The 16,825-nt window shown below is 40.0% G+C and overlaps 1 protein-coding gene across 1 annotated transcript in view; it reads left to right on the top strand.

The window, feature by feature from the left end:
* Positions 1-1,144: 1,144 nt before the first annotated feature.
* Positions 1,145-16,825, top strand: part of ATP6V1H (ATPase, H+ transporting, lysosomal 50/57kDa, V1 subunit H) — a 51,296-nt gene continuing 35,615 nt past the window's right edge. The window contains exons 1-4 of the mRNA XM_009332054.1: positions 1,145-1,266; positions 8,857-8,959; positions 10,400-10,489; positions 15,161-15,274. Coding sequence (XP_009330329.1) covers positions 1,163-1,266; positions 8,857-8,959; positions 10,400-10,489; positions 15,161-15,274 — 411 coding nt within the window. The 5' untranslated portion in view covers positions 1,145-1,162. The remainder of the gene's footprint in view (positions 1,267-8,856; positions 8,960-10,399; positions 10,490-15,160; positions 15,275-16,825) is intronic.

The raw sequence follows: 16,825 nt of genomic DNA, 5'->3' as shown, positions 1-16,825 counted from the left end.
CTTCGGCTTGTCCGTATAGCTTGCATACTCCTGAAGCCGCCGTTACCGACCCTGCCCTCCTCTGCGGCTCGAGGAGTATTTAAATGGCTCCGGGTGGGTCACGTAAGAGCTGGGAGACGTTCAGTGGTGGTTGAAGGGCATAGTAAGTGGTGCCGTCTTTGTGGGTGTCTGCTCACAGAAGTAGTTTCAAAGGGAGGGCAGTTCCGCTGCTCCATTTGTTCAGGGTAGTTCCTTTTTTTGCTTTTGTCAGAATCATATTTTCATTCAGTCATACAAATCAGGTATGTTTGTTAGGGATGGGGCAGAATGTGCCAATTTGCTCTTGCTTGCTTCTGTAAAGAGAGCCAGAAAAGTCCAGAAATAGGCTGCGTGGAGAGGCTTGGTGCAGTTTAGGTTGTAAGGAATTCCTGCTCCGGCTGGGTCTCGAGCCTCTGCAAACACACTTCTTGTTTTGGCATCAAAGTCAGGTGCAGATTAAACCATAAAGGAAGGAGAAAGAATTGGTGAAGGTCACTGTCTGTGGTAATACAGTATGTCCCGATGAAGAGCTTCTGTTCATATTTATTTTTCAGTTTACTTTCTGTACAGTGATGGTATTCATTTTCTTGTTAGTTTATGTAACATGGGTTTTAATTTATATAACTTGTGGGGTTTTTTTTGGAAGTTGTAGTTCACGTGCTTCTCATGTCTAAATACTCTTAGACAAATGCCTGAACGAAATCAGTCCTAATGTGTGGGGGTGGCACTGAATTTTAACCCTGATGTGGAAGGAAGATGGCTTCTGTTATCTGTAGGGCTACTTGGGCATTGAAGAAGAATAGTCTTTATTGAAATAACTTCATTTGATTGTTTAAGAATTTACAAGACTGGGAGTTACTCAGTAATGGTATATATCTTTTATTTTAGCAAACTTGTGATTGGTTACAGTTTAGTGTGTAGGTATGGCTTTTTTTTTGTTTTGGGGAAGTCACATTTTAGATGCTTTATAAAACTTTGATTTCTCAGGAAGTGCTGAGTATGGTTTTAGGGAGTGGGACACCTGAAAACAGATTTTCCTTTTTATTTCTTTAAAACATTGGGCAGATACTCTGCTTTTTAATACTTTAATAAGAGGTCTCAATTCTGACTTGCATTTCTAGGTACATTTTAGTTATCAATTAAGATGGATATCCGAGGTGCTGTAGATGCTGCTGTCCCAACAAACATCATTGCTGCCAAAGCTGCTGAAGTTCGAGCAAACAAAGTAAACTGGCAGTCATATCTCCAGTAAGTAAAAACTTTCCACAATTTTTTTTTTTTTTTTTTACCCTTCCTTCTTAAGTGTTAGACTTTTTGAGATTTTGGGTTACACTGGAACATTAGGTTACACTGAGGAACATTCTGTCTTGGTCCCATGGAAGTAGTTGGAAAAAGTCTACGTTAAATGGAAGTGGTTGTGGAAAATTTTCTTATGACTTGTTACCAGAAAGGGAACTCTACTTTTGTGAACTGAATGCTGTAAGAACAAATAGTATAAGTTTGCACAAGTGTGTGGTGAAACTATCCATTTTTTTCTCCTCATCATTCAAACACCATTCTCAATTTTAGCCTTATTGGATGAGTACTGAAGTAAGAAAAGTTTACAGTAAGAGTTGTCTTATATGTAGGTATGTTATCTCTATTGCTGAAGTGCCTTTTGTGTGAATGCAAATTGTACTAGCAAAACTGGACTGGTAGTCCAGGAAAATAAGCTGTACCTCAACTAAAGGAAGAATAGTGCTGAAGAGCAACTGAAACAAGTAAATCAGGGAGTAGGCTGAAACAAATACTTCAGTGTGGGGAGAGCTGTGCTGCCATTTCAGAAAAGCTCAGAGTTTACTTTGGAAGGTATATAATGGCACTGGGAGTAGCGAGAGAGATATTGTCTGGAGAGCATATAGGGACAAGCTGAGGAAAATAGATTTGTGCATGAGGTGGGGAACAGGGAGAAGGAACAGACTTTTACTAGTCTGCTGTACTCTGAAGTGACATGCAGGATTCTTACATCCCTGCATTCCTCATGACAGGTACGTATGAAGAACATTGGCAAAGTGTAAATTAGTATTATCTCTTGGGGGTCCACATATAATAGCAAATTACTTCAGTGTTCGTTGCTTTGTGACTGAAGTGGGAGAAATCTTGATGATTCTAGAGGTTCAAGCCATGCTGATGATGCTTTGTGACTATCAATGTTACACGACTTTGCAAAAGGTAGGTTTTTTTTCAGATAGCTGTGATACAGATATAAAATATGCTATATATTAAAATAAGGTTGCAAAACTGTACACATGCAAGCTGAGGAATGTTAACGTGGTAGAATCTCATTAATGACTACCTGCTTTGCCCTGTGCTATGTAGCTCAGTCTTGCCTATTCCATTCATTCAGTTGTGTTATTTCTTTTCTCTTTGTGATTGTATATCAGCATGGTAAACTGGATTAAGGAACTGATCTGCTGAGGAAACTTCCTTTTTCTAGGTTATTTTTCAGATGTATCAGTTCCGTGTTGAGTTTGCAGTGTGATATTACAGTGGCTTTGCAGGCGAAAGAGCGAGGTTGGTGTGGTAACTTGACAGTGGCAGCTACCAAGTATTTGTCAAACAATCTAAATGGCTTTTGCTGTTACTGTGTACCCTGTTATCTGTCTGATAGGAAGTGTGCCCTGGGGAAGCCTGGGCAGCTGTTTCTGTGCTGTCCTAGTGGCAAGTGAACAGCTAGTTCGCGGTTATTCGGGATGAAAGTGGGGAGTACACTGTCAATCTAAGTGAATGTGGGATGATAGGCTTTTTCCTGCATCTCTAGTGGTTCAGACTATAAGGCTGGTGAGATTAATCTGTTGCTTTTGTTAGTATAGGGGATGGTTCTGTTTGGCAAGGAGTTGTATTTTGAATACATACGTAGTATTAATTGCTTGACTGTGCTTTATGTGGTTTACCATTTATAATTTGCCTTCATTCTTGGGGTTCTCTCTCCCTGGTGCTGAATAAGGATGGGGGAGTTTTGTTTATTTATCCTTCAGCAAATTTCTAAGTAACTTCTTTTGACCAGGAGGCAGGGTTAATGGTTCTTTTTCAGATTCTAGATGAAGAATTCGACTTTGTTTTGTTCTGGAATCCATGAAAGAAGAATGTACTAGTTATTTCTTCTCTTTGATGGGTTAGCCAGGTTTTAGAGGCTACTGTAGTGCATCTGGTGAGTGTTTGTGATCCTGTTGTGAGACTGTTCAATGCTTGGTGCCCTCAGTATGTCAATGACAGTGTGTCTTGTTTATTATTGCTCTGAAATAAATGTAATCTTTGTGTCTTGTATTTACTGATAACAGCCTGGCTGCCTGGCTAAGGTAGCTTCAAGGATGAACTTAAGTGGTGCCAGAGGGGTTGTGGAGCATCATGAAGATAACTGTAGTTCCTTGGCTGAGGAGTTTGCTTATCATTAGTTATTGGAAAATATCAGCAGAACTTCTGGTGCTTCTAAAGAGGAAATAAAATTATATCTGTTTTTGGATATGTCCCTTTTACACCAGGCAGGTTTGGATGTGACAGTGTCTTTGAGGCTGGTGCTTTAAGGGATTTATTGAAGAGTCAGTTAGTGCAGCTATATTGACTCATTTCTGGAATGAAGCATGTTATTAATGAGTGGAAACCGCTTGCTTCTGATGCACCTGTGAGAGGCGGGTCAGAGTGGTTTGTTCTGGTCCGTAGAGTAGAAAGGAGATGGGGTGCTGATGACTTTGAAGGACACTTCTCTTGCTTTCTTTTGAGCAGTTCTGGCAGCCTGTGCATTTAGTCTGGTAAGCTTGCATATAAATACATGGAGGCGTACTTCAGGTCTTCAGACATTTTTACATTAGAGGAAAGATTTTTATGTTTGTTTTCCCGAAGTTAACACATCAACTCAGGCATGACATAATTTGTGTTCCTTAAACTATAGATAGTATTTATGTAGTTGGAGTCAAAAGAACTTCACAAGAAATTCTGATGAAGTTTGTTGGGTTGTCTTTGTTTTTTTTTTTTTAAATCTGGCTGTGATAGTTGTATGTGTATAAAGATGCTTTAAAGATTGCATCAGTTGCAACAGCATTGGAGTCTGGGTCACACAGGAAGGCATTCGGAAGTTCTTTTCTGCTCTCTCTGTTCTTCAGTGCAAAAGTAAAATGGCTTGCTAATAGTTGGTCAGACTCTAGTAGCCTGACTTCTCTTGTAGAGTCAGTTCAAGCTAAAGATTAACTGGCATATTGTTTATTCCATCTCTGAAGGTTGTAACTGTAGACTAAATGTCAAACTATGCTAACACACAACTGCTGGCTTTTGATGTTTTCTGTGTGTATACTGTTGGCACAAAAGTGAAATATTTAGGTATGACAACTGTACAGATTACTGGTTTGCCACTGTGTTCACTGCTCACTTCAAAATTAGGCTGTGGAAAAAGATGTTTTGTTTTTTAATGCTAAAATTTACACTTTGTTTGTGTTGAATTCCAGCTAGGGTCTGTGTATGAGGGAGAAGAAAGTAGCATAACTTGGAACAGTGGAAGGTGATGTGTAGGTCTACCTACCTTCTACAAACTAAATGTAGTTGAGGCCCTTAGTTCTGTACAGACTTTCCTGCCTTTGGATCTTGAGACTTGTAGCAGTTTAGAAGTGTCGGTGCCCTCTGCTAGTTGAAAAGATGGTGTGTCGCTGTTGTGTACTGTGTGGTTGCTTTCAGCATTTGCCTCAGGGTGTCAGAATGCCTTTGGAGGGTGTGCTAGCTTACTTGAAGCAAGCTTGGTTTTGCCTTCTAAGGGCAGTAAATGAGTTCTGTGGAAAAGTGAACTTGTTTCAGAGTTTAACTTGCATCTTACTGCACTGTAGGTTTTCTATGTATACAGCATTTGACAATACTTCATATTTAATCAGGTGAGATACCTGATGGCTAATTTGTACTTGGCTTCCCATGTGTCTTCAAGTACTTTACATATATGTTTGTGAATTCTGATGTTAAAATATCTATTTTAGTTTCCTAGGGGTGGGGGAACCTTCCAAAGCGGGTTAAATATCTTGGACTTTAAAAGAAAATCTTGTCTTAGAAGAAAGATAGAAGTTTCCTAACTTGTAGTGTGTATTTTTTGTGTGTATTTTGGGTTTTGTGTGGTTTTTGTGTGTGTTTTGGATTTAAATTTGGTCCAGTTTGTAGACATCCAGCCAGTTTTACTGTTTTAATTTTCTAATGTTAAAACTGTTGAGCAGTTGGATCAAATGAATGTCCTTTAGGTACATGCAAAGTACTGTAGACAACTGGATAAAAGAAATTATGCCTAGACATGATGGCTTCATATTTGCTGCAGACATAGTTAAAAGTTGTGTTTTTAAAAACAAAAACATCCCCCCCAAATTAAAAAACAACCACCACCACCACCCCCCCGCAACCTCCAGAATGACTTTTGTTAAATCGTTCAAACAAAAAAAGGAACAAGAGCTGCTGGAGGAAATGGATAATAAAAAGAACAAATCACAAGTTTCTGAATCATCTTGAGAAACCAAGATGTTTTAAACATGGTGGTCTTACAAATTCATGCTTTCTAAATCTTACACAGCTTCTCACAGTTTACTCTCTTACAGTTTACTCTCCTGTAGCTAGTGCTCTCAAAGGCAGGCCTTAGTATCTCAAGCAGAGAGCTTTAAAATGTGGTTACAGGGCTCCTGGTCTAAACGTGATATACCCAGACAGCTGAAGCTCAAAGTGGCTTTTATCTGTTGACAAAAGACTGTGTAGACACATCCTGGGAAAATAAGAAATTAAATGGCTGTTAGGAAGAGGGATGGAGGGAAGCTTTGGTTACTTGCATTGTTTGCATAAAGGTGCTGGGAAATTCCTGTCTCTTTGAAGAGGGGATGAGGAAAGTGTGGTAATAGCATCATGGTAGCTGGTACCAGCTGTCTGAGGCTGCTCTGCATTTTTCATGTCTTTTTTCCTGCACTGGTTGCTAAGTTTTACTAAATAATCAGTTATTTCAATTTTAAAATGAGATTAATGGAAATGAATGCATTTGAGATTATTAAAACTATTAATCAGATGTATGAGATCCCTGATAAAATATTAACAGCTTGTTTACAAAGCTGTCAAATCCCTTGAACTGTTTTGTTTGTTTGGAAAGTGTCTTTTTGAATGGCACTTACAAAGCAATAAAGAGTAAACCCTAACTTCTCTTCCTTTCAAGGCAACATCAATTCCCACACTTTTTTTTTCTCCTTTTTTTTTTTTCTTTTTTTCCTGTGGTCTAATGTAGGATGAAAGCAAAAGCTTGAAAGCTTTTTTTCCTTGACAGTTGGCAGACCTCTTCTAATAGCCTGGCTATAAAGAAGCATCTCTCTTCCCGGGCTGAGGCTTTTTCAAGCATTAAAGCTAAAAATTAAGGCTTCACCTTATGTCATCTTTGAAGTGCTTCTGAAATGGCAACACAATATATTGAAATAAGCAAGCAGCTCATCTGGTTACTTTATATCAATATCATCCAGGAGTCCCCTGTCTTGGCCAGCATTGATTTGGAACATGAGAGGCTTCTAGTTATGGGTCATTAAGTCCAGTATTTGTGGCAAATGAATTGTACTCATCTTTCAACAACTACTCAAATCCATCCTTAATAGGCAAGAAAGAACGCAAGTCAGTCTAAACGGCATGTGGTAGCAGCATGGTCATCATTAGCTAATTACTTTTTCGTCTATAATTAGTTAAGTTTTAGTAGAAACTAGTTGAGGACCACCACTGGCTTTATGAATCTTCCATCTATTAAGTCTTCATCGCCTTTCATCAGTGCATGTAAGGATATTTCTTTCAAAGCAGCTAGAATACAGGAATGGTGCGTGTGGTACTGGACTACTTATGTTCTTTGCTTGAAAAGTAAATAGGTAAAAGATGGCTCTGTGGTGAGGCCATCCTCAGGACATAACCATTTAAGTAAGAGGAAAGCCAAGAATACACTGTAGGTCTTATTTACATTTTTGTGTTTCAAGAATCCAGGTGAGCCAATTAAAAAAAAAAAAAAGGGGGGCAAACATTTCCTGTAAGTTTACAAGGATTTTAATGGAACCTCTAGTCATGGAACATCTGGAAACTGACCCAGAACATGGAAAAGATTGATTAAAAGAATCCGTGCTACATAGCTTTGCAAAGTGGAAGAGCTGTTTGACTCAGTGGAATTGTAAGAGGAGATGAGTCTCGGAAAGAACTGAAACCGAGCAATGTCTAATACTTTCATCCCCTGTGACTTTTATATTGATGATGATGATGTGAACAATTTTCTTCTTTCTTGAAGCACTCCTGGTATTAACTAGTAAAGGTAGTCACCTATTAAAGTCATGGATATTTTCAGCACTATTTGATTTAAAATTAGTTTTCTTAACACGAAGAGTACCTGACTGTACTATTTTGACAAGTTTGTTATTTGTTGTGGTGGTAAGTTTTGTGTTATAACAGAAACCCAACAATGTTCTTCCATCTATTCAGCTGAGTCAACAGCTTTCTGAAATAGCACTGATGATGGCAGTAACCCCTTGAATATTAAGTTAAAGAGAAGATCAGATAGAGATCTGTTAGCTTATAGGTGTGCACAGCAGTTTACTATATCAAGCCCCCTTGCTATGTGTTTGGATGAGCTTCCATGTATATCAGTTTTTAAACTACCAGGAAAAGCTGAAATATCGTAATTAGTGAAAGCTGAAAATATATTAGGAACCAAGTTCTCTGTACTCCTTAAAATTCTCTTCAGTGCTTATGGCAAACTTAAAATAACAATGTTATTTTTCAGCACTTATTTCAGGTTGGATTAGACTATTATTCATGTTAGGTATTATAATTTTGGCATAATGTGCTAGCTGTGTGTATTTCAGTTCTTACAACTATTTCCACTGATTGTTGCATTCAGCCTCTGGAAGTTTAAGAATTATTTAGAGAATGCTGTTGAGTGGAGGTGATGCATAGGGAAGGCTTTAGAGTGATTATTCTGTCATTAGTTTTAAATTCCTTGTACATGAGACCTTTTGCAGAAAGGAGCTCTTTACATTCTACTGTGGGATATAGGATTGGTAAAGCAGTACTGTTTGAGATATCAAGTTGAAGAAAATAAGGTTTGTTTGGTGGGTTGACCTTGGCTGGCTGCCAGGTGCCCACCAGGCTGCTCTATTACCTTCTTCCATCAAAAGGACAGGGGAAGAAATATGACAAAAAGTTCCCGCCCACAGGTTACAGTCCTTCACAAACTGCAGCAGCATGGGTCCTTTCCCATGGGGTCACAGGTCCTGCAAGAAAACCTGCTTCAGCGTGGGGTCACAGCTCCTGACAGGAGCCTGCTGTAGTGTGTGCTTTCCATGGGCTGCAGCTTCCTTTAGGGCACACCTACCTGCTCTGGCATGGGGTCTTCCATGGGCTGCAGGGTGGATGTCTGCTCCACCGTGGCCCTCCATGGGCTGCAGGGGGACAACCTGCGTCACCGTGGTCTTCACCACAGGCTGCAGGGGAATCTCTGCTCCGGTGCCTGGAGCACCTCCTCCCCTTCATTCATCACTGACCTTGGTGTCTGCATAGTTGTTTCTCTTACTCTCACTCCTCTCTCCTGGCTGCTGTTGCGCAGCAGTTTTTACCCCTTCTTAAATATGTTATCACAGAGGTGCTACCACCATTGTTGAGTGGCTCAGCCTTGGCCAGTGGGAGGTCTGTCCTGGAGCCTGCTGGAACTGGCTCTGTCCAACATGGGGGCCGCTTCTGCTGTCTTCTCATAGAAGCTGCCCCTGCAGGCCCCCTGCTACCCAAGTCTTGCCACGTAAACGGTTTCTGTTGCTTATGGTTTCATATTTTGCTTTTCAGAGGGCAGATGATTTCAGGTGAAGACTGTGAATTTATTCAAAGATTTGAACAGAAAAGAAATCCCGAAGAAAAACAGGAGTTGTTGCAAACAGAAGGCAATCAAGTAACTTTCCTTTCTTTTAATAATCTAACTTCTGGGGAGGAGGGTGGAAGGAAATTTTCGTACCAACTCTTATTGTTGGCTGTATGCAGTTAAGATGTTATGGAAGAAGTATAAAACTTGCTATTATGATTCTTTTTTTCTGGATGTAGGTTGGACATTCTTTTAAAAACCTATTAAATAATTACTAAATGTCATCTGACTTTGACTCTGTTGTGGGACAAGCTAGCTCAAGTCTTTCTTTGTCCCAGTTTACTTAATCATGCACACTTGTACTTGAGTCACTTTTTTTTTGATCTTTTTTCCTTATAGTTTATTGATGAGAGCTACTGCCAGTGAGATTTCTGCTTAGCTAGCTGAATAATTATAATGTAGTTCCAGCAATGGAGCCCACTGACTACTAAGGTGGATTCAGTTATTTAAACACAGGTGTCATTTTAGGCACTGTAAGATATGAGACATCTGCATTGGACAGAGCTGATAGAAGATTGATAGGTGACCCATGCCATTTGGCGTATGGAGTCTAGGCAAGATGCCCAAAGACACTTTAATGATATTTCAAGCAGTAGCATCTCAGCCTTGAAGCCTGAGGTTCTAGCAGACAATGTCAGACATCAAGAGGATTGGGTGAGGCAGGAGGGAAGAGTAGGAGATGCACTCAAGACACACAACTTTCCAGCTCTTTTTTCTGCTTTAATTTTAGGCTGTTCTCCCCCCCCCCCCCCCCAATTGTATTGTGTGACGGCTATGTAATGGACCATAATTTGCATAGTGACAAAAGCATATATGGTGAACATTATGTGCCACTGTATAATTACAGTGTAGCAGTTCAGAGTTCCATTTTTCTTTCAGTTTTAGTTGAATGTGGTGAAGTGGAAGGAGGAAGCATAAAAAGTAGTGTTGTGACTGTTCCAGCCTATTATATCTGTTCCTGAAACTGTAGAGTAGAGTTGTTCAGGAGGCAGAAAACAGCTCAAATATGAACAAAGATTTGCCTACAATGTATAGGAAGTGAACAGGTAAGAGTGCCCTATCTTCCGTCCCTCCATTCAAGTTGCTGAAACTTCTGTATACCGTGTCTAAGTTTGTTGCTGTTTTGGCAATTTACTTGGTGGTTCTCCTCACTGCCATAAAAGAAGATGCTGATGGAGGTTTTTCTAATCAGTCTTTCAACAAAGCACCTTGCTGACTTTCACTAGTGAGTACTTATTTCATTTAAAAGCCATAGAACAATTTGTAAAAGGTAACAATCAATGTGACAGAAAATTTTCTTTGTAATATAATGTCAAATGTATTCATCTCTTATTGCAATTGAATAAGATGTTGGGATGTTCAGTGCTTATGTAAGACTTAACTGTGAATTAATGAGGTCCTGTTTTATATTATCAAAAGGAATGAAGATAATTGCTAATATTAATTTTAATGTCTCTTTTATTTTTCTAGTGTGCTAAAACATTTATAAACTTGATGACTCATATCTCCAAGGAACAGACGGTTCAGTACATTCTGACTATGGTTGATGATATGCTGCAAGTAGGTCAATAACCTGTCTTATTTTTAAGTCTTTAAATGCATGCTTGAATGTTTCCTTAGCCTAATTCAGGTCTCTTCAGGTGTTTGTCATACTGTATTAAAAATATTCTTTTAAATTTTCAGATCTTCAGAAGTTAAATGTTAGGACTAAAGTTGTATGGGTAACTTAGTCTTGTATATATATGTTCATATTCTGGAAATAAAACATACGTGTATACTTGTCTGTTGGCTCTCAACCATGTTTGATGCAAAACTTGGATGTTAAGGGATGATTTGTGACGTCAGCCCTTTCCTGTTGTGTAGATAGGATATGACTTCTAACTTGAAGTTGTTGAAGCTTTTCCTACGAAGGTGTTAATTTGGCTGCTCTCAGCAAGAAGGTGTAGTTTCTGCAGCTTCAGGTTTCCAACATAAGTTAGACTGTTTAGGGCAACGTTCTGAAATTCTCTATGGTTTAATTATAAAACAGGAACTTCTGATTCAATGAAATATGTAGCCATGGGATGCAGTGACTTATAAAAGTAGGCTATTAAATTTGGTGTCAGGACTGCTCTGCTGACCTGGGCAAGTCAAGAGAAGACTTTACTCAATCAGATAATCCTGCTTTTGCATTTCTTCGCTCTGTAGTAGACTAAGAGAAAGTGGTTGGAGTGATGATGTAACAAGATAGGTTGAGTTATGCAAGGTTTTCTTCTGGTATTCACGTAGAATATCTGGCTGTTTGACAGTTTCTCTTCTGATGCTTATGTTATATTTAATACAAGGTTGCAGTGAAATGTGTCTAGTGATAACTTAACAGTTTAGGGCATTGCCCTAGGAGGTGAACCATGTGAGTTCTAATTCCAGCTCTGAGTACTCAGTATTGCCAACAGGCAAGTTGAAAAGTGTGAAGCTCTCCACAAGATGTATAACATGAGGATTATGGTGTTCTTTCAGGTGCTTGTCTGCACATTACAGCCCTGAGTGAGTGCCCTGAGTGCTAGAATAATAGCTGGTGGTGGTGGTGGCAGTTTATTCATGCCCATCTGCAGCTTTGTCACTCTCACCCTCTTCCTCTTTTCTTTAGATTTACTTTTTCTCAAGTGTGACACAAACATCAAGAAGCAGAGAAGACAAAAGGGAGCCTCAGTGTCATTCCTTGATTAGGACACAAATGCATAAACCAAAACCATCTTGTTTTGGTTTATGCATTTGATGACAAACTTTGTCTTAGTGTGTGAGGACTCTGTTTATTATGGCTAGTTTTGTGAGGAATGGGTCTCATTTTCTGTGTGAGACATGTCGGTGGCCACAGAAGTAATCATTTCATTTGCCCTTCTTTGGAACTTTTTGTGAGTGTCAGTCGGTCTTGTATTGCTTACGTGCTTTGACATTAGCGCATAGGCTATAGCTACAATATGCGATAGCCGATATCATCTCCTGTACTGTGGAATTAATACCCCACAGGTAAAGGCTTTCACTGGCCCACTCTCAAACAACTGCATTAGTTCTAGGTGGTCACAGAAAGTCATTTTGTGTAATATCTTATTTGCCATATTGGTTCTGTCATACGTGTCTAGATGAGCATGTTTTCTTGACTTTATGGTCATGCACTGACATTTCTGTATTCAGGGCCTTACCCTGCCACAGAAGTGGCATATGTGGAATTCTTAATGTTAAACATCGTGACTTAAATTGTCCAGGCTTTATAGTGATACAGGAGAATAGAGATGTTGGTGCCTAGTATAGATTTGCTTTTGTTTGAAATTGGATGCCTTTTCCACTTTAGAAATTCTGCTTCAGTATCTGAAAGGCTGCACTGGCTTTTGCAATGCTCTGTGTGACTTCATTATTCAGCGATATCTTGCTGCTGGCAAAGAGGGCTTGTGTGCAGGCATCTGCATGGCATCATCCCATGGCCTCCTAACCCTCCATGCCTCCACTAGGCAAGGCTGAAACAGGACTTCTGTTTTCTTTTGATCATGTTCAGATGGTAGAACATGCTGTCAGTGGTGCCTTATGGACCCTTGGTTGCACATTTTCAAGGTGTAAGATTCTTGTCAGAAAGCGGCGTATTGGCCATTGATTCTGTGACTATGAGTTTAGTGCAGGGTCTCTGCAGACTACATCGACAGAAGAATCCACAATAGTGGATATGAAGTCTCTTGTCTTTGCCTGAGTAGTCTTAATACAGTACATGCAAAGATTTTAAGCGAGAAATTGTTCAAGGACGTGGCCTGTCATGGTGCCACTGACTCTTTCAGTAAAATTGTTTTGAGCAAGGATGTTCACTGCAGTTTCATGAGACAAACAAATAGTATTTGAAAGCTACCTTTCGATAGTTTCTAGAAATTTCAGCTATTGTAGGTAACAGTATCCAGCTTTTGTCTGTATTTATAATGACTGTCTGTGGTTCTTCTGTTATCTTTCTGTGCTTTTCTTGTGAGGTTGTAAAAATCATATCAACTCTGTTTTGAGCACACCAAAAGCCTACCTGGGTGTCTAGGATTGTTCTAGCAGTTCTGCTTATGGGTTTGATCGTTGTTCTGAGAAACATTTCTTTTGGAGGCTGTCAGAAGTGAAACTAATGTGGTGATTGCCTTAAGAGTATCACCATTCTGCTTATTTCTGAAGGTGGAGAGTGTTAGCATACTGAAATCCCTGAGGAAACACTTCTTATTCTAATCATATGATAAATACTTGGAACAATTTCTCTGGATTAGTGACCCCATCACACTGCACAGTCTGTCACTTGTGAAATCTTTAAGAACCTGCACTGTAGTTGGTGCAGGTAGCAGTATTACCCAAGTGAGCTTCATTATGCTTCTTCAGAAATGACAGATGCTAAAATATTCAACTGTTGATGTGAGAGCTTCAGTATTTCCATTTTATTTGTGTAGTCAGTAGCTGCCTAGGAAGGTGCGGCACTGCATATTTCAGGGCCGTAGGCAGTTCTCCACTCCTTCGCTCCTGTCTGTACTCCACGCCTTAACAGCAAACCAGACTAAACTTCAACATGCTGTCAATCAGAAGACATTTCAGCTTTTCTGCTTCCAGACCTGTCTGTCTCCTCCTTAGTTATGTTGTAAACTGAACTTGCTGATCTAGTTATTTTTGATCTTTTTAGCTAGATCTGTGTAGCACAAGTGTAGGTGCTAACAGTGATTTATTTGATTGAACTGCCATTTTTCATCAAACTAGCCCTCACAGAGCAGAGGCTCTCACCAAGGCACTGTGTTCCTGAGATCTTACTTGTTTAAAATTTTTATATCGTAGTTTGAACAACAAACTTTGAGAGGGTTTTTGAGTGCTTTTTGACACATGCCATATAGAACATTAATCATTGTAAGGATTATGACTGTCGGAGAACTAGTGACACCTGACCTTCCCCAGTGACCTGACCAGTCAGTGATCAGGATAGCAATTCGCAGCATGTGTGGTGCAGTAACTTTGATACTTTCAATGAAGGATTGGTTGCAACTCTAATGCTTAGTGAGATGCCAATGTTTGGATCATGGATACGCTCAGGTCATCTTGTGCTTAATGGATCGTATTCCAACAAGCAGGCTTGCCTGCTGATTCTTGGTCTATAGAGTTAATAGTAGGGTGCTGAACTGATGGAGGAAGGTCCTTCAGCTAGGGGAGTTTGAAATTTAAATTCATTGGGTAGTGGAGACTGAGATACTGTTCTCATGAGAGTTCCCAATTACAGTGTTTCAAACAGTTTTGCCTTCCTTGATAGGAGTTGTATACTTTGTTGTAGTAGCTTGACTTCAGTGGGGAGACATCTCTTTAGAATGAAAGCTTACTATCCACCAGGCTAGAAAGTATATGAAAATGCTGGGGAAAAGCAAGAATCCAGGTATTTGATTTTCTGGAAGACTATCTATATTCTAGGCTATTAGGAAATAGCAGAGCTCCTCTTTCTCCTTCAGGTTTGCATGGCCTCTTCTCTGGTCTGCTTTAAGGAGAACCATGATAGCTGCTTTTCGTGGTGGTTACTAGGTGAAATGCTGGAAGAAACTGTGCACAGTGCCCAGGTTCAGGTACTTGTGGTCTCTTGTGGTTCAGCCTAGAAGCCCTGGAGAACAGACTTCTGGTGACTGTGTCCTCTCCTCGGTATGCAGGTTGCCTGAGATAACAGCTGAACCAGTTGCAGCCCCATCTGGGAGAGAAGAGCTCGCTTCCCATTGAGAGGAATGGAGAGGCAGGACTAGCTTACGACTCTGAAGTTTCACTTGTAGCACACACAGCCAAGTTGAACAATAGGCTTTTGTGTGGAAGTAGCAATACATGGAAAATTTTGTGTGGACTTCATTTTAGCATAATTGATTGGATGAAGAGTAGCGTTCCTCTGGAAAATGACAGTATTTAGCTAGTCTCTCATTTCTCTCATTCTGCTTGCTTGATCAAAAGGATGCATCCATTTTTACTCAAGCAGGTGTTGGAGTACTGAGATATAACTAGGGTTTCAAAGTTTGCTTCCCCCTGCCCCAAAGCTCTAACCTTAATGTTGGAATGCTGAAATGAACTGTATCCACAAGTAACTGTCAAACTGAAAAATTTCCATGGGCTCTTACAAGCTCGGATACACTCTGATAATGTATGCCAACATAATGAGGAGCAAATAACTGCTTTATGTTGAAGGCTTTTCCAAATCTCTCATCTTTTCCCCTCTCCCAATTTTTGCAGGAAAATCATCAGCGTGTTTGTATCTTCTTTGATTATGCAAAACGTGGTAAAAACACTGCATGGTCCTATTTTCTCCCAATGTTGAATCGACAAGATCTTTTCACTGTGCATATGGTAAGTTTTAAATGAACCTGTCTCTGAAGATGGTAGAGAAAAATGCTGGTTTTATTTTTCTTTAGGAGATTTATGGAGTTTGAAGCTAAACTACTGCCTGGACTGGAAAGTTTTCCTCTTGCAATCTAGATGAGTCATTCTTAATACAAGCTTTACTTGACCACATCTTAGAAAGAAAAGTTACGTTGTTTATTGACATTGTTTGTTGTTTTTTTTTCTGGGAGATTAGAGCAGGTTTTAAAGGCTCAGAAAAGCAAGGATTTTAGAATTAATTAAGCACGGTAAGACATAACTAGAAAAATAATTTTTGTCACAACTGCCAGTCAATGCTTCTCATGCTGTAAAAATATTAAAATTTAAGTTCTTATCCTGTGAAAGGGAAATATTTTTACTTTGATGAACCTTATTCTCTCATATGCTCAAATTACTATCATGCCGCTTGAAATCTGCTTAAAACGGTTTGTAAGCATACTGGGGAAGAAATAATGTCTGCTGTTGTGGTGGGTTGATCCTGGCTGACAGGAAAGCTCCCACCCAGTTGCTTGCACAGTCCTCCACAGAGGGATTGGGGAGAGAATCGGGAGGGCAGAAGTGAGAAAACTCATGGGTCAAGATAAAGACAGTTTAATAAGTGAAGGGGAAAAAAGGGAGGGGGGGTGGAACCCAAAACAAATCCAACAAAAAGAAGTGATGCAAAAGCAACGACACAACACCAGCAGACTGATGCTCAGCCAGTATCTTTTTGGTGAGCTGTCCCGGCTGTGTCCCCTCCCAGACTCTTGTGCACCCCCAGCCTACTCGCTGGTGGGGTGGGGTGAGAAGCAGAAAAGGCCTTCCCCCGCCCCCAGTCTACTCATTGGAAGTGTAGAGTGAGAAACAGGGAAGTCCTTGATGTTGTGCAAGCGCTGCTCAGCAACAGCTAAAACATTGGTATGTTATCAACGCTGTTTTGGTCACCAGTCTAAACCACAGCATCATATGGGCTGCTGTGAAGAAAATTAAGTCCATCCCAGTCAAGCCCAGTACAACCACGTGCATTGTACAGTATCTGCTGTGCTTTGAGCCACTGGGTGTTGCTGGTGTATATGGAGTAACTTTTCTAGAATTTTTAATATTCTTCTGTTGCCAGTTCTCACCACAGACCATTTCATCTCAGCAGGTTTTTTCCTTGTGGGGGAAGATATGCTTGTATTACTGTAAATTCCTAATGGAGACCATAGTTTCCACAATAAAACTTGTATTATGGCTTAAAGAGGGAGAAAACTGCATGGGTATGAATTGTTCTTCACTGCATATGTTTACACTGGCATGGTATGGTAGAATCAAATCAGTGGCTCAGACTACAAAACCACGTACCTGGCCTGTGTTATGCTGTGGTGGCAGTACTGGTGCAAGGAATTCAGGCAAGTGATGCTGTTTGCCCATAGATATGGCCAGTGCAACTGTGTTTGGGGCTGTGCTGCGACTTGAACAGTGAGCTGGCTTGTTTTCAATGAAAATGTCAGGCTTGGTTTTTTTTGTTTTTTTTTTTTTTTTTATTTTACTTTACTG

The sequence above is a fragment of the Pygoscelis adeliae genome, unplaced genomic scaffold, assembly GCF_000699105.1.
Source record: "Pygoscelis adeliae isolate BGI_AS28 unplaced genomic scaffold, ASM69910v1 Scaffold98, whole genome shotgun sequence".
Lineage (NCBI taxonomy): Eukaryota > Metazoa > Chordata > Aves > Sphenisciformes > Spheniscidae > Pygoscelis > Pygoscelis adeliae.
The sequence above is the reverse complement of the archived record's forward strand: the minus strand, read 5'-3'. Positions and strand labels throughout refer to the sequence as shown.